Source organism: Bos mutus, chromosome 2 (assembly GCF_027580195.1).
Source record: "Bos mutus isolate GX-2022 chromosome 2, NWIPB_WYAK_1.1, whole genome shotgun sequence".
In the NCBI taxonomy this organism is placed as follows: domain Eukaryota; kingdom Metazoa; phylum Chordata; class Mammalia; order Artiodactyla; family Bovidae; genus Bos; species Bos mutus.
Genome location: NC_091618.1, coordinates 59,923,652 through 59,949,617, shown reverse-complemented (window position 1 = coordinate 59,949,617; position 25,966 = coordinate 59,923,652). Strand labels below are relative to the sequence as shown.

At 38.6% G+C, this 25,966-nt stretch overlaps 1 protein-coding gene across 1 annotated transcript in view; it reads left to right on the top strand.

Annotated features, from left to right (window-relative positions):
* The first annotated feature begins 14,452 nt into the window (after positions 1–14,452).
* The window catches only part of CNTNAP5 (contactin associated protein family member 5), a 1,036,258-nt gene continuing 1,024,744 nt past the window's right edge, over positions 14,453–25,966 (top strand). The window contains exon 1 of the mRNA XM_070389061.1: positions 14,453–14,852. Coding sequence (XP_070245162.1) covers positions 14,738–14,852 — 115 coding nt within the window. The 5' untranslated portion in view covers positions 14,453–14,737. The remainder of the gene's footprint in view (positions 14,853–25,966) is intronic.

Below are 25,966 nucleotides of genomic sequence, written 5' to 3'. Positions count from 1 at the left end.
TAATCATGATGGTGTGACCACTCACCTAGAGCCAGACATTCTGGAATGTGAAGTCAAGTGGGCCTTAGGAAGCATCAGTACAAACAAAGCTAGTGGAGGAGATGGAATTCAAGTTGAGCTACTTCTGATCCTAAAAGATGATGCTGTGAAAGTGCTTAACTCAATATGCCAGCAAATTTGGAAAACTTAGCAGTGGCCACAGAACTGGAAAAGGTCAGTTTTCATTCCAATCCCAAAGAAAGGCAATGCCAAAGAATGCTCAAACTACTGCACAATTGCACTCATCTCACATGCTAGTAAAGTAATGCTGAAAATTCTCCAAGCCAGGCTTCAACAGTACATGAACCATGATCTTCTAGATGTTCTAGCTGGTTTTAGAAAAGGCAGAGGAACCAGATTTCAAATTATGAACATCTGCTGGATCATTGAAAAAGCAAGTGAGTTCCAGGAAAACATCTATTTCTGTTTTATTGACCATGCCAAAGCCTTCGACTGTGTGGATCACAACAAACTGTGGAAAATTCTTCAAGAGGTGGGAATACCAGACCACCTGACCTGCCTCTTGAGAAATCTGTATGCAGGTCAGGAAGCAACAGTTAGAACTGGACATGGAACAACAGACTATTTCCAAATTGGGAAAGGAGTACATCAAGGCTGTATATTGTCACCCTGCTTATTTAACTTAAATGCAGAGTACATCATGAAAGATGCTGGGCTGGATGAAGCACAAGCTGGACTCAAGATTGCCGGAAGAAATATCAATAACCTCAGATATGAAGATGATACCACCCTTATGGCAGAAAGCGAAGAACTAAAGAGCCTCTTGATGGAAGCAAAAAGAGGAGAGTGAAACAGTTTGCTTAAAACTCAACATTCAGAAAATGAAGATTATGGCATCTGGTCCCATCACTTCCTGGCAAATAGGTGGGGAAACAGTGGAAACAATGACAGATTTTATTTTGGGGGGGGGGCAAAATCCCTGGAGATGGTGACTGCAGCCATGAAATTAAAAGACGCTTGCTCCTTGGAAGAAAAGTTATGAACAACCTAGACAACATATTAAAAAGCAGAGACATTACTCTGCTAACAAAGTTCCATATACTCAAAGCTATGGTTTTTGCAGTAATCATGTATGGGTGTGAGAGTTGGACTATAAAGAAATCAGAGTGCTAAGAATTGATACTTTTGAACTGTGGTGTGGGAAAAGATTCTTGAGAGTCCCTTGGACTGCAAGGAGATCCAATCAGTCCATCCTAAAGGAGATCAGTCCTGAATGTTCATTGGAAGGACTGATGCTGAAGCCCCAATATTTTGGCAACCTGATATGAAGAACTGACTCATTGGAAAAAACCCTGTTGCTGGGAAAGATTGAAGGTGAGAGGAGAAGGGGACGACAGAGGATGAGATGATTGGATGGCATCACTGATGTGATGAACATGAGTTTGAGTAAACTACACGAGTTGGTGATGGACAGGGAGGGCTGATGTTCTGCAGTCCATGGGGTAGCAGAGAGATGGAAACAACTGAGCAACTGAACTGAACTGAACTGAGGGAAATGAGATATTTTGTGAATTTCACCAAAGTTACCAAAATTTTTAATTTTCTTCTCAGTTACAGTACATTATTAAGTGATGCTATCATCTTCCTGGTTTCCCTTGAACACATTTGTTCTGGGCTTACTTTATTCTGTTTAATAGCAGACAAACATTGTTCTGTGCATGTTCAAATGCTTCAAAGCTGAACTAATTAAAATCCCCCATATGAAAGGTTGAGCAAGATAAGAATGTATACATAGTTTATTCATACACACCCTTTCTCCTAAATTTAATTGAATCTCATTTAGCTCTATAAATCTACAATTGCACACTGATGATTCATAAACTCATGTCGGATCTAGCTCTTACTTTAATCCAATGAAAAATTGTTTGAGAGTTAGGAAACAGAGTTTGAATCCATTAATCAGGTTTTCTGATGAAAAATTGGAAATACTATTTTACCACAGAATTCCAAGAACACAGCAAGGACATTCCTAAGGAACCAACTGAAGTTTCTCAGTACTGATATGGATGATGCTTCCTGGAGTTATAGAGGTGGAATGATTCTTTCCTAAAATAGGAAATAACATCACACAACAGAAAGAGGAGTGTGTGTTGAGAGGTAGGATCAAGTTTGTCATTTCCCAGTGGTACAGTTTTTCAAAGATGCATTTTTCTAGTAAATGTAGCTCCAAACTTGCAGTTTTCAACATCTACAAATCTGATCTTCACCAATCTCATTTTGACAAAAATCACTGACCTTGGAATTCTCTTGTGCTTCAGTGGTTAGGATACTGTGCTTTCACTGCCTGGCCTGGGTTTGACTCCTGTTTGGGGAGTTCCTGGAGAAGGAAATGGCAACCCACTCCAGTATTCTTGCCTGGAAAATCCCATGGATGGAAGAGCCTGGTAGACTACAGTCCATGGGGTCGCAAAGAGTTGGACACGACTGAATGACTTCAGTTGGGGAATTAAGACTTTACAAGCTGCACAGAAAAAAAAAAAAGGCACTGACCTACAACATTTTGCTTTTACTATAAAATCTTCCTTAGATAAATTGCTTCCTACTTGTTTTTTTCCCATGATATAATTTTAAGACAGGCCTTATCATGCCCATTCCTTTGGCCTATGTTGCAAACAAATTCTCTTGGAGGGTGAGGTCATTTAGATTCTGAAATCTGCTATTGATTCTTCAGAGAAAAAGTCATTATCCAACAGAAACAAATTGCCAAAGGTCAAGATTTAGAAAATTTTCATTGGTCATGCTCTTGTGTCACCAAGTTAGTACAGATATCTTTGATAAAGACAATAACTTTAATCTTGCCATACCTATAAAGTTGTGCTCATAGAGGAAGAGATATTAAATGGTCCCAAACAGGACCTGTTGAAAGTTAAAGTGTCATATCTCATGACAACAAATTATCAATGACAATAACTATTAAATGAGTGTTTCAGACACTAAGTATTGCATTTCATTTACCTCACCTCTGATTTTCACAACCGCATGCTGCCATAGCATTTTACAGATAAAAGGAATTTAAACAAGTTGCCCTCCATGTTATGAAAGGAAAGTGAAAGTTGCTCAGTCGTTTCCTACTCTTTGCAACTCCATGGGCTATGTAGTCCATGGAATTCTCCAGGCCAGAATACTGGAGTGGGTAGCCATCCTCTTCTCCAGGGGATCTTCTCAATTCCGGGATCAAGGCCAGGTCTCCTGCATTGCAGGTAGATTCTTTACCAGCTGAGCCACCGGGGAAGCCCAAGAATACTGGAGTGGGTAAACTCTTCTTATCCAGCCAACCTTCCCAACAAAGGAATTAAACTGGGGTCTCCTGCATTGCAGGCAGATTCTTTATCAGCTGAACTAGCAGGGAAGCCCCGTGTCATATGCCTAACGTAAGATTAAAAATTAGTATCTGACCAATCCTATCAACATCAAATCTCAGATCCATAAGCTGTTATTCCCTTGAGTAGTTTCTAAAATGAAAACTTATGTTAAATAAAGGAGTAACATATTATCTCTATAACTACTAATGCATCTATGAGAAATTACCTGAATGGTATTTGGGGCCAAAGAACTATAAAATAGGAAACCAGGAGTCACTCCCTTCCTTAAAAATAATTTAAAATCCCTATAATAAACTTAACTTTCTTCTACAATAAATAAGAAATCCTTGACAATTTTTCTATATTTTTGACTCTCAGCAAACCACCTTTCCTTTTGGAGGCCACTAGTAAGTTTCCTTGTCTACTTTCTGCCAGTCTCTTCCATCACTCTTAGCTCACCATATAAGTTTTTTTTTCTGGCCTCAAGATAAAGCAAAGTCCTTTTCTAGGTGTGATTTCCCATTGGCTTGGATTTGTTCTTCCTAGTATCTGATGCAACAGTAGGCAGTTGTCAGGAAAAAATAAATAAATAAAGGGAAAAATATTAAATCATGGGTATTCATGAGTCTCCACTGTTTGCTCACTTTCTGGACCTGGATGTATTCTCATGTTGATCCAGGTGTTGGTGAGTCAGACAGCTGTAGGGGGCTGCGGCTGCTGCTGCTAAGTCGCTTCAGTCGTGTCCGACTCTGTGCAACCCCAGAGACGGCAGCCCACCAGGCTCTGCTGCCCCTGGGATTCTCCAGGCAAGAACACTGGAGTGGGTTGCCATTTCCCTTTCCAATGCATGAAAGAGAAAAGTGAAGGTGAAGTCATTCAGTCGTGTCCTACTCTGCAGCCTACCAGGCTCCTCCGTCCATGGGATTTTCCAGGACTAAGACTCTAGAAAGAGAGAAAAAAAGCGAATAATTGAAAATAATCGCTAAGTAAGTCAATGGGGAAAAAATATAGTTTTTATCCTAAAGTAAAATGTATATAGTTTGGGACTTCCCTGGTGATCCAGGGCTAAGACTTCGCCTTCCAATGCAGAGAATGCAGGTTCAATCTCAGGTCAGGGCCCTAAGATCCCACATGCCTCATGGCAAAACAAAATAAAACAAAACATAAAACAGAAGCAATATTGTAACAAGTTCAATAAAGTATTTAAAAAATGTTCCACATCAAAAAAATGCATACAGGAATTCTTTACCCTTCTTTGAAGTTTTCATTAACTTTGAAAATATGCCACAATAAATACTAAATGCAAACATGCATGAAAATATGCAGTCAATACCTAGAAACAGGAGTTTATGAAAAGGTAATCAGAATCTTCAAAGATTGGTGAATAGGAACCATGAAATACTTTAAAATTTTAGGGTCAGTGAAAAAGATAATAATGTGAAGTTCTGAACACAACTCATTGAACAGAGTTGAGTTAACATTAAACAACTCTAATAAGAACCAATAAATCTGCATATCTAGCTGATATTTTCTAAAACTTGTGAGATTATTTTGTTAATTGACTTATCCCATGGCATCTTGTATGGCAAAGTACCTTGATAAAAAGCATTCTGACTGATGAGTGAATCATATTGTATCATCTATGGTATAGTACTTCTGTACATTGTACTCTGTCCTAGTGTTGCACTCAGGAGACAGGGGTGAGTAAAGAGTAATTTAGCAAATAATTTCGGCTTTGCAGATCCTATATTTACATGGAAACTTCTCAACACTGCAATTCTAATGCAAAGGTAGCCATGGATAATACATAAACAAATTAGCATGGCTGTATTTACATACTTATGTATTTATTTCTTCTTTTTAAATCTGAATTATAAACTAACAATATTATATCTGTTTACTAGTTTCAGGTGTACAGCACTGTAATTCAGAATTTTTTCAGATCATACTCCATTAAAAGTTATTACAAGACAATGACTATAAGTGCTATACATGCATTCTTGTCACTTATCTGTTTTATATGTAGTAGTATTTGTATCCCTTATAGCCCTAATTTACAACTCCTCCCTTTCTTTTCCAATCAGTAGATTTTTTTATATCTGTGAATCTGTTTCATTTTGCATATACATTCATCTGCATTCTTTTTTTAGATTCCACATATAAGTGGAATCATCATACAGTATGCATATTTATCTACCCTAAATTATTTTTCTAAATTTTACAGCTTCAAGTCATTAAAAAAAACTCTAATTTTTCCTCTGGAAGATTTAGTGGCATATTTATGTTTAATAAAATAATTTATTCAATATGTGGGATTATAAAGTTTATTATTTTTGGCTATGCATGATTTCTTAATAGATAATATTAGAGTTAAAAGGAAACATTTGAAATAAGTCTTATACTTATTTTAAATAAGTTCCTGTTTTGTTGCCTCCTCTTGTATCTGCTCTTCACCTTCTTCCAAAGGAACAATTATTGAACAACCTACAGACTTTCATGCTGCTGCTTCAATTTTTTTTTTTTCCCTACTAGTTCCTACTAGTCAACACACCCCCTGCTGGCTCTAGTCTAACATTCATTCCACCTTATTAAAAATGCCAATAAAACTCAAATTATAGATGTTTTTCACTTGTGTTTTTTATGCTGATTTAAATGCAAAAATGATAAAAGGACCTAAGTGCTATGGATTAGATTACATAATGAAATAATCCCTTGAAATTAGCTCTTTCTCCTTGCAAATAATTTATTTCATGAAATACACCTTTGGGAAAGTTAAAGTTTTGTACAAGTGTTTCCATAGTAGTGGTTATCACAGATTTTAATGTCCAGATGTATGATGAGAGGAAACACTTTTATGAGTTGCTGCCTAGGTATTTCACAATATGTTAACTCTGCTCACACCCAGAGTCTAGATATTTAAATGAAGACTTGAGTTTAAATTCCCACTTTGCTTTTCCTAAGACACTTAAAATAACTACTTACAGTTAAGCCTTGGAAAAGGTAATGACTTCTGTCCCTGACCACCTTATAAATATTGTTACAGTAAACGTATGATGACCCTTTTCTCTATCTTCTGCTCACTCCTGACCTGAGACTGAAGACTGCCCTTCCCCAGGCTGACAGGAGGGAGAATCATATATATTAAATTTTGTGACTCTATCTCCTTCGTGAGGATGTACTGAAATTGCACCTTCATTCAAAGCAATCCCATGAATTTTACTTCCCCAAAGTGAATGCTTGGACATTGAGGGAGCTACTGCCAATCCCATATGGGGGTAGGGGGGAACACTTGTACCATCTTATAAAGCAGGTCATAATGTTCATACTCTTAATTCATACACCAACTCCATATTCTCAATATATCAACGTGACTTACTTAAAGGCCAGGTGTGCTCCTAGAACTGAATAGATTTCAACGCCTCTTTGTTAATTTTAACAAAGTGGGTAATATCAGGTTGGCTTTTGAGACAGCTATTTCCTGAGAAACAGACAGAAGTAAGATAACAGTAACCCTAAAGATAATTGTTTATCAGATCAGGTCAGATCGGTCGCTCAGTCGTGTCCGACTCTTCGTGACCCCATGAATTTCAGCACGCCAGGCCTCCCTGTCCATCACCAACTCCTGGAGTTCACTCAGACTCACGTCCATCGAGTCAGTGATGCCATCCAGCCATCTCATCCTCTGTCATCCCCTTCTCCTCTTTCCCCCAGTCCCTTCCAGCATCAGAGTCTTTTCCAATGATTCAACTCTTCGCATGAGGTGGCCAAAGTACTGGAGTTTCAGCTTTAGCATCATTCCTTCCAAAGAAATCCCAGGGCTGATCTCCTTCAGAATGGACTGGTTGAATCTCCTTGCAGTTCAAGGTACTCTCAAGAGTCTTCTCCAACACCACAGTTCAAAAGCATCAATTCTCCGTCGCTCAGCCTTCTTCACAGTCCAACTCTCACATCCATACATGACCACAGGAAAAACCATAGCCTTGACTAGAAGGACCTTTGTTGGCAAAGTAATGTCTCTGTTTTTGAATATGCTATCTAGGTTGGTCATAACTTTCCTTCCAAGGAGTAAGCATCTTTTAATTTTATGGCTGCAGTCATCATCTGCAGTGATTTTTGGAGCCCAGAAAAATAAAGTCTGACACTGTTTCCACTGTTTCCCCATCTATTTCCCATGAAGTGATAGGACTGGATGCCATGATCTTCATTTTCTGAACGTTGAGCTTTAAGCCAACTTTTTCACTCTCCACTTTCTCTTTCATCAAGAGGCTTTTGAGATCCTCTTCACTTTCTGCCATAAGGGTGGTGTCATCTGCATATCTGAGGTTATTGATATTTCTCCCGGCAATAATTGTTTATAGCAAAAATAAAACTGTTAATCATATTGGAGCTCAAATGAGCAGATTAAACAGACTCACACAGATTCACAAAGTTTAGTAGCTTTATTTCATTTCTGAGCATTTGTGGCACTGAGCAAGAGCATGATAAGCCAAGATTCTGGAATCAGAACCTCTGTGCTTCTATTTAATAGCTTTGTGCTTTGGGCAATGTTGCTTAAATTTCATGAGTCTCGGTTTCCTTATCTGCCAAATGTAATTCCTCCCTTAGAATTTTTTGGGAATTCTAAAACCAAAAACAAACTCAAGATGTCTGCTGCCTGCTGATATTTAATAAATGTTCTATTTTCTTCTAAAGAAATTAACTAGCAAGTGCTGCTGCTAAGTCACTTCAGTCATGTCCTAGCAGAGGCTTAAGCAATACAGACGTTTATTATTCTAGAGTGGAAATAACTCAATATTGTAATGAAAACCCAGGAACTGTTTCTCTGCTTTTTGCCAACCTAAGTCTTGGCTATCTCCTCAGGTTTCCAAGTTGGTTACTTACAAAGCTCATGTCTTCATGTATATTGCTATATGGAAAACTGCTGGAAAATAAGATTTTTATTCATACAAATCTCTCTTTTCCCCGAGAAGAAAATCTTTCCTGCCTGTTCAGTCTTATTGGTCAGAAATGGGCCACAGGCAAGATCCAGATAATCATTCTAAAAGGGGAATGCATTATAATTGCTGTGGTAGGCTTAGTGAAATGATTTCTTCAATAGCTTGTTTTGCAATCAAAGAACAAGTCTAAATGGCTGATGATCAAAAAAACCATAATGTCTGCCATTTTGATGGATTTGAAAAAAAGATTACTTTCTCTCCCATAAGTATTTATTATTTATGTTTATATATGTTATTTTACCACATAGAAATTCTGGGGAGTGTAAGAACCTAGAAGACAGCAACATATATAAGTAAGTCTCATATATTTAACCAAAAGTTAATGATACAAATCTAGGAACATTATTGTTGCTCAATAAATTATTTGATTGGATTATTGTGATGTCTCTGGATAATGATTAAGCATATTTCCCATATAATTGGTAATATTTTTAGGCAATGCCAGATGAATATATGACAGATATAGTGGATAAGGGCTTGATGACTTGTTTTCTTTAACACATGTTAAACATTAACGTGTTTGACAACATTAACACACATCATAACTTGTGCCTGTATAACAGAAATATCTTCACATGTATAATTACATGCACTATGCAGAACTGCCTAAACTAGGAATTACCACAATTCACAATTTACAGATGTGGAAGTTGAATCTCAGAGATACCAAATTATATACTCAAGGTCTCATACCTAAACTGTTAAGTCAAAGCTAATACTCAGAGTTTCTGATTCTAAGCCCAAAACTTTTCATTAAACTACCTCAAACAGGTTTCTTCTGAAACATGATATACATAAAAAAATGATTTCTAAGTAATTGTAGGCAGCACTTCCTTTACAGAGAGTCAGAGATAAGTGGAGGAGACCATTTTTTGACATATGTTTCTGGATGTGGTATGGCTGGATTTGTGCAAATCAAATATAATTATATATAAACTTGAGAGAGTGAATTTCTCCCCTAGAAAAATCTGAACATTTGAGAAATATATGGCTTAGGAGAATGAACTATCAAAATACTCTTCTAAACTGCATCCCCAATGATTTTACATATAATTTACATATTGATTTCCAAGGACAAATGCCCTCAAAAGAAGCTTTGAATTCTGATGCAATGGAGGTTAAAGTGAGGGGATGGGTAGCATTAAAAAAGTAGACAAGTCTTTTCATATCTAACATTATCCATTCACCAAACATTTCTGAAAATCCTGCATGTATACTGAAGACTCAAAGTTGAATACTAATTGTTAAATTACTGTTCTTGAGCATCTACTCAGAGTTAGGAAAATATATGTGAACAAAAATATTTCACAGTAATTGATAAAGAGCTTGATAGAGGTATTAACTGAATTTGGACTTGAATGACAAGCGAATTAGCTAATAGGGAAGAAGTTCATAGAAGGAAGAAAGAGGAGTGTGTGAAAACAGTATGCCGTGCTACCAGCTGAGAAACTTGCACCTCAGGTACAGATATTTACAGTGTTGCTCTATGTGCAGGAGATACACTACCAATGACTCATTTTGATATAAAGGATGAGCTTGTGGTGATAAGATTGAGTTTGAGGTAGAATTAGGAGACAGAAGGAGTAGGGGAGAGGCTCAAGTGAATTCTTCTCAACATTTGACTAAAGTCCATTTGCTTTAATAGAATAGTCCACTCTTCTGCAAAAGTGGAATTCTGCATTCATTACCCTAATATTTGACTTTCTTGTTAAGGCAAACATACCTGACCTAATCTAACTTGAATAACAATCTTCATGGCCCAGGGTGACTCAAATCCCTTTACCCCCAAAGAAACAAAGAATCACTTCACGCTGCCAACTATAAGTTTTCATTCCCAGAGGAGGCAATCTTTGTCAATTTAGGAACTTCTACAGTGCTTATTATCTGACAATTAATCACATGCTAATTTGTATTGTTATCTCAATTTTTAATATGTTGACATCATATTTTCCCCAATCATTTTTAGCTCAATGAAAACAAAGTTGTTTTTTTTTTCCTCATTTTCTACATTCCGTAAATAGAGCATATGTAGTTTTGGATACAAACTATAAAAGGGGGGAAAAAAGAGGAAAATTAAAACATTTAAAAGGAGAAGAAAGAATTAAAGGAAAAATAATTTAACTTTCTGTTTCATAAATATTTTTAAACACCTATTTTGAATATATGGGTGACAACAGAAGTTGCAACAAACTATGATATATGAAGTTGCAATAATCCCAAAGTACTGATATTCAAAATGGAATAGCCTACAATGACTGATGCAGACTCTTCTCCCATCCATACCATGTACCCATATGTCATAGTGATTTTTTCCTCTGGTGGTTCAGCCAGTAAAGAATCTGCCTGCAATGCAGGAGACATGGGTTCGATCCCTGGGTTGGGAAAATTCCCCTGGAGAAGGGAAAGGCAAGTCATTCCAGCATTCTTGCCTGAAGAGTTCCATGGACAGAAGAGCTGGTGGGTTAGAACCTGTGGGGTAGCAAAGAGTCTGACACGACTGAACAACTAAAACTTTCACTTTGTATTTGTAAAGATAAAGGAAATATGAGGGGAGGTTTTAATTTTCAAGTGTTATATGGTCTGAGACCATTAAGTAGGTATGATATTTAACGTGTCAGTATCTTTCTCCTCTTAGGATCACATCTATAAAATGCAGATGACAAAACATACCTTCCATGTGTCTCACAGAAGGATTACAAAATCAGTGATTTACATAACTTGCTGAATATTCAGAAGCTAAGAGTCCAGTTGACAAATGACTATTTCCCTTCTACTCTCTTAAGGGAAAAGTAGGAACACTCAAAGGGAAAATTAAAAGGACAAGAAAACCCAGTCCCATCCACTTTATTCCTTTTTAAAGATCTCAGATATGTTTGTCTTGAGATGTTCAGATTTATCATTTTAAAATGCACACATTTGAGGATTTCAATTATTCGTTTTTCCCCATTCCCCATTACCAATCAATCTGCTCTATCTATGCAGAATTTTTAACCCTCTTCAAAACAAAGTGCTCTGCAAGTATGACTTATTCTTTTATATAAAGCTACAGGGGGGAAAGGGAGGTTATTTAGCTTCTATTCCACCACTCAAAAGGTGGATTTATCAGACTAAAAGGTTTACAAAAGAATTTTAGTAGGTAAGTATCAATCTGGCTGCACTTTTGATAGTGATTAATATTCTAAGGCTAATAAAAACTTGTTGGCAAAATGCCCCCAGAAGATGGCATTGTTTACACTATTGTCAGAGAAGAACAGCTGTTTATCCCTGCTACATCCAGAGCTGCCGTATTCTTACTGAAATGTTAACAAATCTTAGACAAATGTCTGCTGTTTAAGGCTCAAATTTGCTCTGAGAACAGGTGTGTTTGAAAGAGAGAAAAAAAGCTACAACTGTAAATAGGATTTAAAATGAGGTGCAATTTATATACTATACACTAAGTCTGCATATGGACAATTAAATGCAGAGTTCCAATATTTACTAATAACTTGAAGATCATTCACAGTTTCAGGGCTTCATGTAAAAATTTTCCCTGATTGCCTTTCAATGTATATTCCAAGCATATTTTATTGATTCAGATAGATTTCAGTCATGCTATCAGAAAATGGAGCAACATCTTCCATAACTTTTGAAACATTTAACTATTTTTGGAGAGGTGTAGAAGGTAGGAGAGGTGTAGAGGTGTAGTGGAGCATTAAACTCAGTGAACAAAGACCTGTGTTCTCTGGTAGTATTTTCTCATTTATAAAAAGAGAGGTCTTGAAATGTTGGTAAAGATGTGGAGCTGGGTAAATCTCACTCACTGCTGGTGGGGAGGGGGGTAAGAATTGGTAACATTTAAAAAACAATTAGCAATACCTACTAAAGTTGAAGATAAGCATTTCCTACAATCCAGAAATCTTAACTTTTAAGCACATAATTGAGAAATACTAAGAGACCAGTACAAGATTGTATAGTTTATATTGAGAAAAATCTGGAAATAATCTATAGATTTATAAACAGATGAGTTAAAGAATAAATTGTGGCATTTTTGCCAAATAAAATATAATATAGCAGTTGAAATAATTATAACTACTTGTATTGAAATGTATAAATTAAATATATATGTACATATATATGTATATACATATATAAAATTTTGAGTTGTTGAGTAAATTGCAAGGTACAAAATGGAAAAGTATGATGCCATTTATGTATTGGCTAAAGACAATCTAAGTAATACTATATATTGTTCAGCAATGTAAATATGTTTTCTAAAATATAAAAATAGTGAACAGGAAGTGTTTACTTCTAAATATGGGATCAGGCAAGAATATAAAAGGGACTTAAAATATATTTTTACCATTTTATTTATTTTAAAGTCATATAAATATTAAAGAACATGCAAATCTGGACAATAGTTCCTAGTTTTTCTAGACTATAGTATGCTTAAGCTAGGCACATAGGTGTTTTTAAACCTGGAATCCTGGATTTCAATAGGAGAAGGCAAGCCCATGCTTCTAGACTTGGAAACCCAGCCCCCTCCTCACTCAGACCCCTGCCAACTGAGCAGCTTCTTGGATCTCTTCCACTTTGGTCTTTTGTGATCTCCTGGTCATGGCCTTTCTCTGGACAACTGCAGCCTGTCCTGGAGAAGTATTCTGGTTGTCCAAAAATCTAGAAACTAACACAATTATTTTCAGGTTTCAGAAGCTTAGAGACAAGAGGATCATTTACTTACAAATGAGAGGACCTCAGAATTCTTCTCTCTCTAATAAAATAAGGGTGTCACTAACCCAATTCTCATTCAACTATAGGTTAATATTCCAATGATGTGAGTCCAGCTCTAACCAAAAGCACAAGGCTAACTTCAGGATTCATGCAGAAGCTGCTTGAGTCTCAGCTCAACTTGCTGTAGCTGTGCAGCTGGCAGCTGAGGACCAAGGGTTGTCAGGAATCAACAATGTAACATAAGTCTGCATATTTGTTACTGCTGAGGGAAATGGTGGGGGAGGGGGAGGAAAAAGGAGACATCAACTTCCTCTGAAGTGACTCCATCCCTAATGTGATTATAAGCTCAAGTAGAAATCATTATGGCTCCTCATTTTGTTAAGGTTTGACAGTTTTCTGACGGCTTCCAATAAAAACAAAATAAGCTGATTTATGGTCAAGCAGGAGAAATCCCAGTTGTAAACTAGAAGTCAAAGATAAAACCAGGGTTTCTAATAGGGGGCCTTTAGGAAGAAACCAAAACTACGTTTTATTTTCACATCTTTTTAAATTTAAATCCCATCCATTGAAGCTTTAAGATCTAGAATCCTATGAGTCAACTAGGACCCCCACCCTGACTCTCATCTACCACGCCCGATCTGTCTTCCCCTCTCTCTCAGATGCCAGGAACCTCCTGGGCTCCGGAACCGAAATCACCAAACACCTTGAGGTACTTGCCCAAAGCTATGTGCCAACAGCGAGGAGGGAGACGCAGACCTGGTCCGCCGTCAAAGGATGAGCCACGGGAGATGGGAGCTGGGTGCGGGGTTGGGACCACGTTAAACCGCTATATCAGAAATCCCAATATTACCAATGCCAGTCAGCCTTCCATTCTAGAGAACAAACCCGGGGCAAATTCAATCGCGTAATTCAATAATTCAAGTCTTCCCTCGCCTCTTAAAAAAGAAAAGAAAAGAAAACCATCTCGTTGTCAAGCTTTCCAAAGGAAATTCCCTCTTGCTAATGCGTTCTGTCTTCCAACTCCTGTTAGTATCCCTTCAGCATCGTTCTTCGAAAACCTGGTTTAAATTTCAATGCTTTTAAGCATCCCCCACATTGGGGGGCAGGGAAGGAGGGGAACCAGAGAGACCGAGGCAGAGATGGAGATGTGCGGTCCCTCCCCGGTCCCCTCCAGGTAGCCTGCGCGCACCGAGGCGGCGGGCGGTCCGGGTGGAACGCGCCGGAACGGGGCGAAGACCCGCCCAGCCGGGCTTCTCTTATAGGAGAGAGCCGGGCGGGCCTGGCCGGGGCGGCGCCGCGCGCCCCATTCGCCTATAAGGAGCTGTCCGCCGCCCGGGTGCTGATTCCAGCTTTAGTGGCTAGCGAGGTGCGTTCGGCTGTCCAGAGAGCTGGGCGCCTGCTGTGGCTTTGGGTCGGGTTTGCACCTTTAAGAAGGGGGGACGAGGAGGAAGAGGAGAGCGAGGAAGGGAAGTGCAAGCCAGCGGCAGTTGCGGGGACAGTAGCTCCATCTGCACCTCCAGAGAAACCCCCGCCACGGTTTCAGTAGAGCGTTTGGACAAGGGATGGAGTGAAGCCGCGAGTGCCTCTCCACGGGGGGGTGGGCGGGGGTCAGACTGTGCAGAGGAGGAGAGAGAGAGAGAAGAAGCCGCGGCTGGAGCCTGCGAATTTGGAATGCGATTGGGAGGGACCTCTTACTCGGGGGAAATGGATTCTGGACCACGGCTGACCAGCGTTTTCACTTTGTTCTTTTCCGGCTTGTGGCATTTAGGATTAACAGCGGCAAATTGTGAGTATCAGGAGCTTGGGGCGAGTAGGTGAGGTGGGAGACCCTGACGTTTGGAAAGACACTCAACTGTCCAAGCGTGTTCAATTGTGTCTGCTCTGAGCAAAGGAAAAGGGGGAAAATGCTGATTGGTGTGTTTCTATCGCTCTAACCATCCCAAAAGTTAGCAGAGCTCGAAGGAGCCAGCCCCTCTGGATTTTCTGCCCTTCTTCCCGAATCGGAAAGTTCGGGGGAGAAGGGAAGATTTTCTTGCCTCAGCCTCCCGCCAGCTCCGCGTTCTGTACCTGCCTGATCTTAGCAGAGCTTCTCCCGGGAAGGGTCCCCGATTCTGGCTGTAGGAATGGGGGCTGATCTTCCAGACACAGAGATGCTCCCAGCCACTGCACTCGGTGACAGCGGTTCCTTTCTGAATGCGGCTGCCTCGCTCCGATTTGCAGTATGCCCTGTGCCTCCCTATCCATGGCTTTCAGCTCTCCCCTAGGCAGAAGGCTCCAGTTGGGATACCTTGCAACCAATGGTCATCTGTTTAATAGGGTTGGGAGTTTTGGCCTAAAAGTCATGGGCCGATGTAGTCAAACGACAAGATCAATGGCTGCCCCTGTTATAGGAGAAAGAGCTTTGATGCACACTCCACCCCCAAAATCTTTGTGCCAAAGAACACATAATGAGTATGCACTAAGTGTACACTGCCATCCAAGCTCTAACCTCGGCAAGTGCGGGGCATTTAATTTAATAGGCAGGAAAGCTGGACACCTGGGGATCCGCCACCTGCACTGTGTATTTAAAGAACCCAGTTCGTCAAACTTGAATAAATTGCTGGAGCCATCAGAGGTGCAAGTTCAATAGCTCAACTGCTTCTCTAGGCAGAGAAAGGGAAGTTCTTCCAGCTCTGAAAACTCCTAAATGAAGAAAGAATGCAATTAAGCCATCTGTGTGGTTTCCAAAGATGGTTTATTAAGTTTCCTCAAGGTTCTGGGTTTCCTGCCTTATCTACTAACTTCATCATGAACCTCAGTAATATCTAACCAAATTCGAACTGTTCTGATACTTTTTTCTTATTTTTTTGGTGTGAACCATCACTGTTGGAGAAGAGTAGGAAGGCCACTTACTACTTACAAGTTTCTCTACCTCACTTTCCACCTTCCTTAATCCAAAAGGTCCTTAAGAAAGAGATACTCAGTACCTCAAGGGAAAACAATTGGAAAATTTTACTGATAATGATCCAAAGCTGACCCAGTGCTCCTATCTGTGATTGGAAGTTTTGGGGATCTGAAATTGATAGTTAGTGGAAATGGATTATAAAGATTTTTATTAAAGTCTGTATTTTAAAGGTATGCTGAAGAGGTCAGCCTCTTTAAAGGGGAGGAACCAAAAGGGTTTCGTTCAGAAATTATTTCAGAGAATAGGTAAGGACAGGGTGAAATCTAATATTTCTCTCCTCTTTCTCCTCCTCTTCTCCCCACATCCTCCTGCTTCTCCCCCTCTTTTTTTTTTTTTTCTTTTGTAAGTAAAATTGTTCCCATGGTGCTGTAGAAAAACATCTAAGTGGTTCAGTAAGAGGAAGTTAGGCATGGTGCTTTCTTTCTCTAACTCCTAGAACACTAGAGGTCAGTATTGTCCTAATGATGCAAAGGTGTGGCAGTAAAACAACTGTGCTTTTCCTCTAGCACATACACCTATCTGAAAACAGTTAATATTTTGAAGATCTATGAAGAAAAAAATGAGGAATAAGGGTGAAATAAATAGAACATGCTCTATAGGAATATGGTTTTGGCTTCCTTATATAGCATCTTAAGAGCAAGGAAAAAAAAAAACATAGGATGAGTTTTTCTGTAAATTAACTGAATTATAGTTAATGTTACAATAATGTTCCTAAAACCTAAATGGTATGAGCTTAAGGCTCATGCTTATCATTACTGATGCAGCAATAAAGCTAATTCTAGGCATTTAAAATAAAACCTTGTGATAATGAGCTTTAGTATTTCATCACTGACAGTGTAATTTCCCTATTTCCAATCAGCATTTCAGTTGAATGCATGCTGCTTGCTAAATATATGGGGGTCAGTGTTCTTAAACAGTAATGTTAAATGTTTTTATTTTGCCAAACAAAATGTATTAATTCAGTGAACAATAGAATAGCAGCAGAAAATTACTTTGAATTCAGTTCTGGTGGTCTTCCAAACCTGTGATGCAGAACCTCTAAGGAAAAAAAATAAATAAATAACATTCCACAATTTTTCCAGACTTCTGTTGTCCACATACTTAATCCATTTTTTATAGTGCTTTTGTTTATTTTTTAGCTACAACCCATTAGCATTTATATGCATATATTGACAAAGAGAAATCTTTAAAATTGTCAATTTTTGTAAGTTTATAGATAATTTGGAGGATTTTCCCCCAGGATTATTATTTTTATATTTTGAAATAATACTTCAAGTCATTTGTGACAGTACTCTTGGAAATGGATTGTTTACCCAAGATGCTCCACGGTATACTTGTGAACTTTGTTCAACTAAAAACAACTTTTAATTGTTTCTCATCTTCTGGCAACAATTTATTATTGTTAGTGCTGTTTGTGTGTGTTTAATTTTCTCATAATCTGACCAAAACTTGGGCATTTAGCTACAAAAGAAAAATGAATTCTTGCCCAATTATAGGTCTTATAAGTTTCTAATTAAACAAAATTAAAATAAAGTCAGATTAGAAGGCCAGCTACAGTATAGATAATATGAATCTGTGCAGAGAACATAATTACCAACCAGTAATAAAAACTCTGGAAATTCCCCCATTTCAGATTTTCAGGATATTAAACAGCTACATTACTTCCTTTGGGTTTACCCTGAGGGAATTAGTTAATTTCAAATGTAGATATGATAGGCCGGTGTTAAATGAAAAAAAAAAAAAAACGTTTTACATATAATATCAGCTCCTTTGACATAAGAAGAAATGACGAGACTTGATAATTGGTTAGAGTGAAACTAGGTTTTTGAAATGATAGGAGTTCTAGCCCTAATTATGCCACAGCTAAGATACCAAACACCCATCAGGTGATGCATCATTTCTGTTCTCACAGCTCAGGTATAAAATAGCAACTGAGATATGTATCTACTCCCAAATAGAATAGCAGCTCAAATTTTACAGAGGAAATTCTTCAAACAGGTATGTTAAAAGACATGCTTGCATTCAGAAGACAAGAGGAATGCAGGGGACACTTTTAAGGTCACTGTTCACTTTATTTTACAATAACGGGATACTATTTGATTATAAAGAGCCTTAATTCTGACCAGTCACTTGAATGATCTCTAAGCATCTTTTCTCTTTGTTGCTACATATTAAGTCCACACAGATAACAGCCAGGAGAGAGAAATTGAAAACTCTTTACTCCTTTCATCACAGGCAGAACTTTATCAAAAATATAGGAAGATGTCAATCATATTCCTAAAGATCTTCAAATAAAGAGACGCACTGTACCTTGAGTTTTCTGAAGCTTATGCACAAACCCAATCAATATATAATATTATAAATAAACAAGGACTAGATTCTTTTTAGCAGGAAAGTGTTTGCCATTTACTTTTTTATGGCATTTACATTGCAGTCATCAGAAGTGAAAGAAACATTATATTGCTCACTTGCAAGACTCCTGAAGATTTTCCTATGGTTAAATGGGCTGGTCTTTGACTATCCAGATGAATTCTTTTCCCTTTCTCTTCACATAGTTCCCATCTCAAAATCAGGTTCATATTTCCAGAACTGGAAAACAGAAAACCTGGACTAGCAATTATCATACAAGGGTATACACTTTAAAAAAAGTCAGTTTCTGTAAGAAGCATCTTAACTCACCCCCATGTCTTATTCTCATTCTAATGAATGACTGACTGTCTTCTAAATTGCAGTTTTCTTTTCCCAGCTTCTTTTGCCTTTCCTTTCTTTAATGGGACCCAGTTTTCCTTTACTAGATTGCTTTATTTTTCAGTGCGTGCCCATTTGTTACAAAACAAAATAATGTGATATCATTAAAAATGTTCCTAAAACTTTTTCTTTAGTTGGTGAACAAAAAGCTCTTTATCTTGTATGCCAGAACTCTGCTGAAATATGACCTATATATACAAGCCTAATTATCCTTGTCATGTAGGACAATGGGGAGATGGTCTAGTTACCTGAAAGGTTAGAGTACAAAAATCATTCACTCAAAAAGGCTTTATTTTGAAGTTTCAGGATTCTCATTAGACACTTCTGGGATGATAGTACTCAAAATTGTTAAGCAATTATACTTAGAATAACAACATAATAGAGGTTTAATTCCTACTAGCTGTAAGCTGCTATGGGCTTAGTATCTCTCAATCCATGTGCAATTTGACAAGGAAGCACAGCTAGGTAGACTTTATTAAATCCAGTTTACAGATGAGTAAATTTAAGGTTAATAGACGTTAATAATTTTCCCAAGATCATAAACTCAAGGAATGAAAAAAAATCAGAAACTGAACCTGTATCTGTCCATCTCCAAAGATCAGACTCTTTACAAGATATGAAAGTAATCCTCATGCATTCTGATGGGGTCTATGTGTGTGCATCTGAAGAAAGTTGCCTTGGAATCTCTGTAGTTATTCTCTGCAGCTCTGTTCATAACAAAGGCTGTGGAGGCAGCTCTTTCCACCAGAACCAGCTCCTGAGCTTTACTTTAATCTACATTTGATGCAAGATGCCAGACATTGCAATAGTCAAAGATTGGAAACCTTATATCTGGATGAACACCAGATGTTCTATTTTTCTTTTACAAGTTTCAGTTCAAAACTCGATAAGGAAAGGATATAGCCTTGAAGATGTGACGTGTGTGCAAACACACATACATACACAATACCATAAAAAGGTACCTCTCTTGGTATCATGTCTTGTAAGTCAATAGATGTCAGACAAAACTATTAATTAAATAGCAGGTATAAGCTTCCTTTCTCAGCATTGGGCTGGTCCTGAACAGGCTCTGCCTAATACTATAAATTTCATCCAAATTACTCCTCCCACATTGTCTAATTTCCAGTTTCTGGAATTCCGTATTCTATAGACAAACCATGCTTTCTCACGTTTTCTTGTGTTTATTGGCATATGTCTGTCTACTTGGTTTAGAATGTCCTTTCACACTTTCTATCTTCTATCACTTTCTCCATCTCCTCCCCCGGAAAACATACACACTTTCCCCAAGCTAGGTCAAATGTCCTGTATATTATTACTGTATTTCCATAGCGCTTCCAGTTCTTGTCTCCCCAACTAAATGTCCATTTCCCTGATTATCATATTTTATCTGAATATCTATAGTCAATGCCTAAAATATGTAGATGAGAGAAGAAATGAATGGGTTCCAACTAAAATTTTTCATTTCTAAACCAAGATCGTTCTATGGTCCTACTGCTAGAGTCTTTTGAAATGTATAGGTTTATGTTTGTTTGTTTGTTTGTTTTCAAATAAAAAGTATTACTTATTCTAGTTTGGGAAATGTTAAGAAGATGTTAGAATATGCAGCTTTTAAGTGAAAGAGCAGAAATTTAGATCATTTGGTTGGATTTGGAGCTGAAGAGTGGGCTTCTGCATTTACACAAAGCTGCATACTTCCATGAGTTCATTGCTGACATAATCTTATTTCTGTGTCAAATGGTTCTTTGTTCCTCAAAGAGAACATCTTCCCATTCTTTGACCTTAAAACCAAGTTTGAGGTAATTTTATTAACTTGCTTTTGCAATTTTAATGAGTGTTTTCTATATAGTCTGAAAATACACAGATATATATTGATATAAAAATCCTTCTTCATAACTCAGTGTTAAGTATAAAGAAGAAAAGTTTAGATTCTATTTAATGGAATATAAAATCTTTCCAGTAGTTTTAGTCATAAACTACTGGAAAGATCTTATCTAGTTACAAACCTACAATACTGCCCTGATAACATAATCCTGAGTCTCTGATGTCATCTTCTTATGCTGTGGTTGGGAGAAGATTTAAGTGTTAAGAGTTTGTGTATGTTACTCATTTGAAAAATTTTGTTGAAGAAATGAGTCCCAAGAAAAAGTTCTCTTTCTTAAAGTCAAGTTTTTCTAAGAAGCTGGAGGAATAAAGATGCATTAAAAGATAGAGGCCATGACCTCAAGGAAATTTAAACATGAGCAGCCAGCAAAATAAATCTTTAATCACATCAAAGTGATAAATGCTATAACAAAGGTAAGCACAAGTGAGAATCTTAAACTGGCTGGGACATCGATGCGGGCTGTCTGAGGGAAACAGAATGTAAGTCAAGACTTAGAGTCAGACTTCCCAGCTGGGAAAAGGAAGGGAGGTATTAGAGGCTTTGTGTGTTGTAGTGATTACTTGCACGAGTGACTCATAGGCCTACAGATAGAAGAAAAAACTGAACAAGTAGGTAAACATGGGAGTCTTTGATTTTTACTGTGAAAACTATAGAGGGTCATCAAAATATTTTTAACATGTAATTAAATAATACATAATCAGATTTTTGTGTTTAAAATATCACTGTACGAAGGAAAAATTAAAATGAATGAAGGCTAATCATAAGAAAACCAGTGAAGAGCTTATTACAATAACACAGGTGATAATTAATAAGGGCCTAAGAAGGAAAGTTTCAGAACCTGCAAAGGTCATAAAGAATCAGAAAGAAAATCATGAGCCAAGTAATTTCAAAACCAAGGAATCTATGAGCTAGTAAACTCACAGAAGGCACAGATTTGTGGTTAAAATGTATTTTATTGCAGCTTCCATTGTTTTTGACAAATGAGAACTGTAGGTACTAGAAAAGGTGCTCAGTTCTCTGAAATGAAGTTCTTCTCGGGGAATACCAAGCGACCATATTCTGAGTGCGGTGTATTTCATATTTGCATGACACCATATAGCACATGCTGTCTGTATCCATCATCCTGATGCATCTTATAGTCTGTAAATTATGCTGGTTTTTGTCAGCAGAGTGAGAACTAGTCATTAAGGAAGGAGCAATTAAACCTCAGTCCCCTACCTTCTCATCCCCCTCTGGCAGGGAGGTAAACCAGGGATCATAACTGCTATCAGTGGCTGCTCTGGGGAAGGAGAAACCGGGGAAGCTGGGTGTGCCAGGTTGATTTGCCATCATTGGTAATTGATTTGCTGGCATAAATTCCACATCTCTACGTTTCTAATTGCTTTTGTGCATATTCTGGGGGGTTGATTAATGCCATCTGTTCCTTGGATCAGCTGAACTGATTGAGTTTTAAAGGATGACAACATCAATGTTGAAGATAGAAAGAAAGTGAAGGAAAATGCCAAAACATCCCTTGTGGTGTATATTATTTTTAACTATCCACCTTTGGAAGCAGATACATCCTTCTGAAGACATTCCGAGGCAAGTAGCTGTCTAAAGAGATTTGCCTAACAGACAGATGCTTGTAGGTGTTAGTCTAGGCCACTGTTTGCTGAATATATACATTATGTCCCTTCTTCTCTGCCACCCTTCCTCTCTTCCCCACTCCTCTCTGTCATGCGGCCGCGTATTTTGGGTAATACCATTGGCTTTTCCCTGATTATGTTAAGATGTGAAAAGAGGGGAGAAAAACATCTGTTGCATTCTGATGCTGCCTTGCTAAATATGTAGGCACGGTCACCAAATGTGAAATCTCCCATCAAAGCCTATTCTAGGAGCAGTCCTGACAGAGATCTACCACCCACTGCACTTGGGAAAGCCCACTGAATTCCAATACCCCCACCCATCTGAGTGCAAACAATTCTTCTACTAACTCCATTGGTCCCTGAATCTGTAGATATGAAAGAAAGCCTTCTGATTCATAGGGAACCCTTAAGACACAGAGCCTCACTGGGAGAGAAAATATAAGAATTTAATCTGTACTGAACTCCACTTGACTAAGAGAAACAGAAGAAACATTTCTAGAAGAGATAGAGCCCAGTGTCTGAAGGAGGGGGAGAAGATGATCTGAGTTGGGGAAGGGAAAACAGGAAGAATGTTCAGAATGTCCAAGACAAGTGTCACCCACTTCCTGATTTTGCCCAGGATGACCCTCTGTATTGCAAGGGTGAAAATGCTGCAGATGGGCAATTGGGAGGTGATAAAGGACAGTAGAAAGGGCACAGGTCCCACAGCTCTGGGTCGATGTGACTGTCACTCAGGATTTCCTATGGATACTAACATGAACCTGTAGTGTCAGTATAACATGAGTTACTCTGTATAAAACACACATGATTGTTTTTATAATTACTAATGAATCCCAACATGGATTCTCTCAAAATCAGTTACAATAGTAATCGGGCAAAGACAAGAACATTTCCATTCCCAAGCAAAGATGGAAGGGCTCACTCTCCCTTCATCAGAGAGCTGAGTAATTGCTGAGGCAAAGGGAAACTAGCTCTTATTTCTCTTGGATGGCAGAGGGACTGTGGGTAGAATTGGTCTCCATCTGACAGAGACCCAGGGCCACCTGGGTTCCTCATGCTGCCTTGCTAAATATGTAGACAGAGTCACCAAACATGAAACCTCCCATCAAGGACTTTTCTTAGGGCAGTCCTGACAGAGATCTACTACCCACTGCACTTGGGAAAGCCCACTTGGTTTCTTTCAAGGTGCACTCAGGTATGATCTCTGCTTCTGGGTTTTGGCCAGTGAAATGCTTACTACAAACCTCATTAAGGAAGTGGAGGAAAGAGCTGCCCCTAGAAAATAAAAGAGCACATCCCCTCCAGAAAACCCTGACAGAAGATGTCAGTATTAGGGGAGAAGCATCCTTGAACAGACCTTGAGAAAAAAATTAGTGAACGTGAGCAGGAATATATGTAGTGTTCCAAGTAGCCTAAGCTCTCCATTTGCAGGAAACTTGAGCAGATGGAAGTTAAATCTGCAGGTCAGGAGAGCTGTACTTCCCCTCTGGCTACTGCTGATGCCTCCTTTTGGTGAATCTTTAGTTCAAGTGTTCTGTCCTTGTAAATGTTGGATTAAAATTGGGTGCTGCTACAACACCTAATGGGTTATAAATGCTCATCCATCTTCAAGTGCATCATTCATTCATTCAAAAGTACTTATGAAATGCCTACTGTGCATTTATTTCTCTGTATAGTCATGAAAGCCTATTGCTATTGAAAACCAGTTGATGGAGGGAGAATTGGATTGATGTCCATATAACCCAAAAACAGCAACAACAAAAAATAACAGTATCTCTTCAAATCAAAGCCATGGCAGTGGGGTCCTCCACTCTAGTCTTGTTCAGTGTATTAAATACCTCTCTTCTCTCCCTGAGTCTTTTCTCTCTGCTTCCTTATCTTTAGCATTTCTTCCCCTTCACTCTTAATTTGCCACCTTTCCAATGCCTTTCCTTTCTTCCTTCCACCCTCCTCCCTCCCTTCCCCATATTCTTCTACTCCTATCCCTTCCTCTGTTCTCTATCCCTCTCTCCCCTTTCAGACTCCCTTCTTTCACTCTGCCTGTTTCATTTAACGTTTAGTAAATGATTTTTTGGTTGTTTTACGGCCAAGGCTAATGCTCTTTAAACTTTGCCATTGAAGTGCTGCTTGCCAGAAAAAAGAGTGCACAGAACCCAGGGGAGTCTGAGAGCTTAGCTTCACGTGGCTGCTGAAGCATGTAATTTCTTGAATTTTTTCTTAAACACTCAGACAAATCTGCATTCCATTCCATATTTCATCCATGTGTAAATTACAGGAAAAATATTTTCCCACAATCTTTGGTTAAAAATTGATGAGCAAAATTGATTTACTTAACCCATGACAAAGGGCCGCATACACCCAGGGGCACAAGTCTAAGCTTTCTGGCTCTTTATCCCTGTTTATGCCTTTTAGGATTCCTGTATGAAGAAGTACAGCTTCCCTGTCTTACCTCTCATTTAGGAACAGGTAGCTTCCTTTCTCATTAAATGTGATTGGTCTGTGAGCTGCAAATTATAATTAATCAATAATGGGAGGTGAGAAGAGCTTATCGATTCACATGAGGAAAGGAAACCCACAAGCCTACTTGAGGAATAGAAATGGAACTTCGGGAGGGGCTGTGGGTAAGAAGTCTGCCCAGCTTCACTCTGAGTCTGTGCCCCACCCCATGGCAGTCACCTGGCAACATGCTCCACATCCATGGAGCTTACCTTTGAGTAGATTAGCTCTTCCAGGTTACAGGATTGGGGTCAATGAGGGCAGGGTTTTTTTGTTTGTTTCTTTGTTTTTTAAAGAAAATTGGAAGCAGGCTGAGCTTACCAGGATATTAAAGGAGAGATTAATGCTTCTCCTTCTACAACACAGGAACTGTTTAACACCATCACAAGAAATGAAATCACCAGATTTCATTCACAAGATCAGAAAGTCCCAACATTAGAGATGAAAGATTAAGTTAAATAATGTGTTTCTTCCTGAGCAGAGCTTCCAAAGATACACTTCATCCCAATGGTGGTACCTGATGGGCTCATTCTATTCCTCCCCACAGTCTGATGCAATAGTTATCATCCTCCCCATTCGAGGACAAACATGAGCCACCTTGGACAGTCAGGTGATTTACCCATGATCAAATAACTTGCATGTCGTCACACTAGGATGTTAACCCATATTTCCCTGATACCAGAGTCCATATCTTTTTTACACATTCAATTCAGTTCAGTTCAGTCACTCAGTCATGTCCAACTCTTTGTGAGCCCATGAATTGCAGCACACCAGGCCTCCCTGTCCATCACCAACTCCCAGAATTTACCCAAACTCATGTCTATCGAGTTGGTGATGCCATCCAGCCATCTCATCCTCTGTCGTCCCCTTCTCCTCCTGCCTCCAATCCCTCCCAGCATTAGGGTCTTTTCCAATGAGTCAACTCTTCACATGAGGTGGCCAAAGTATTGGAGTTTCACCTTCAGCATCAGACCTTCCAGTGAACACCCAGGACTGATCTCCTTTAGGATGGACTGGTTGGATCTCCTTGCAGTCAAAGGGACTCTCAAGGGTCTTCTCCAACACCACAGTTCAAAAGCATCAATTCTTTGGTGCTCAGCTTTCTTCACAGTCCAACTTTCACATCCATACCTGACCACTGGAAAAACCATAGCCTTGACTAGACAGATCTTTGTTGGCAAAGTAATATCTTTGCTTTTCAATAT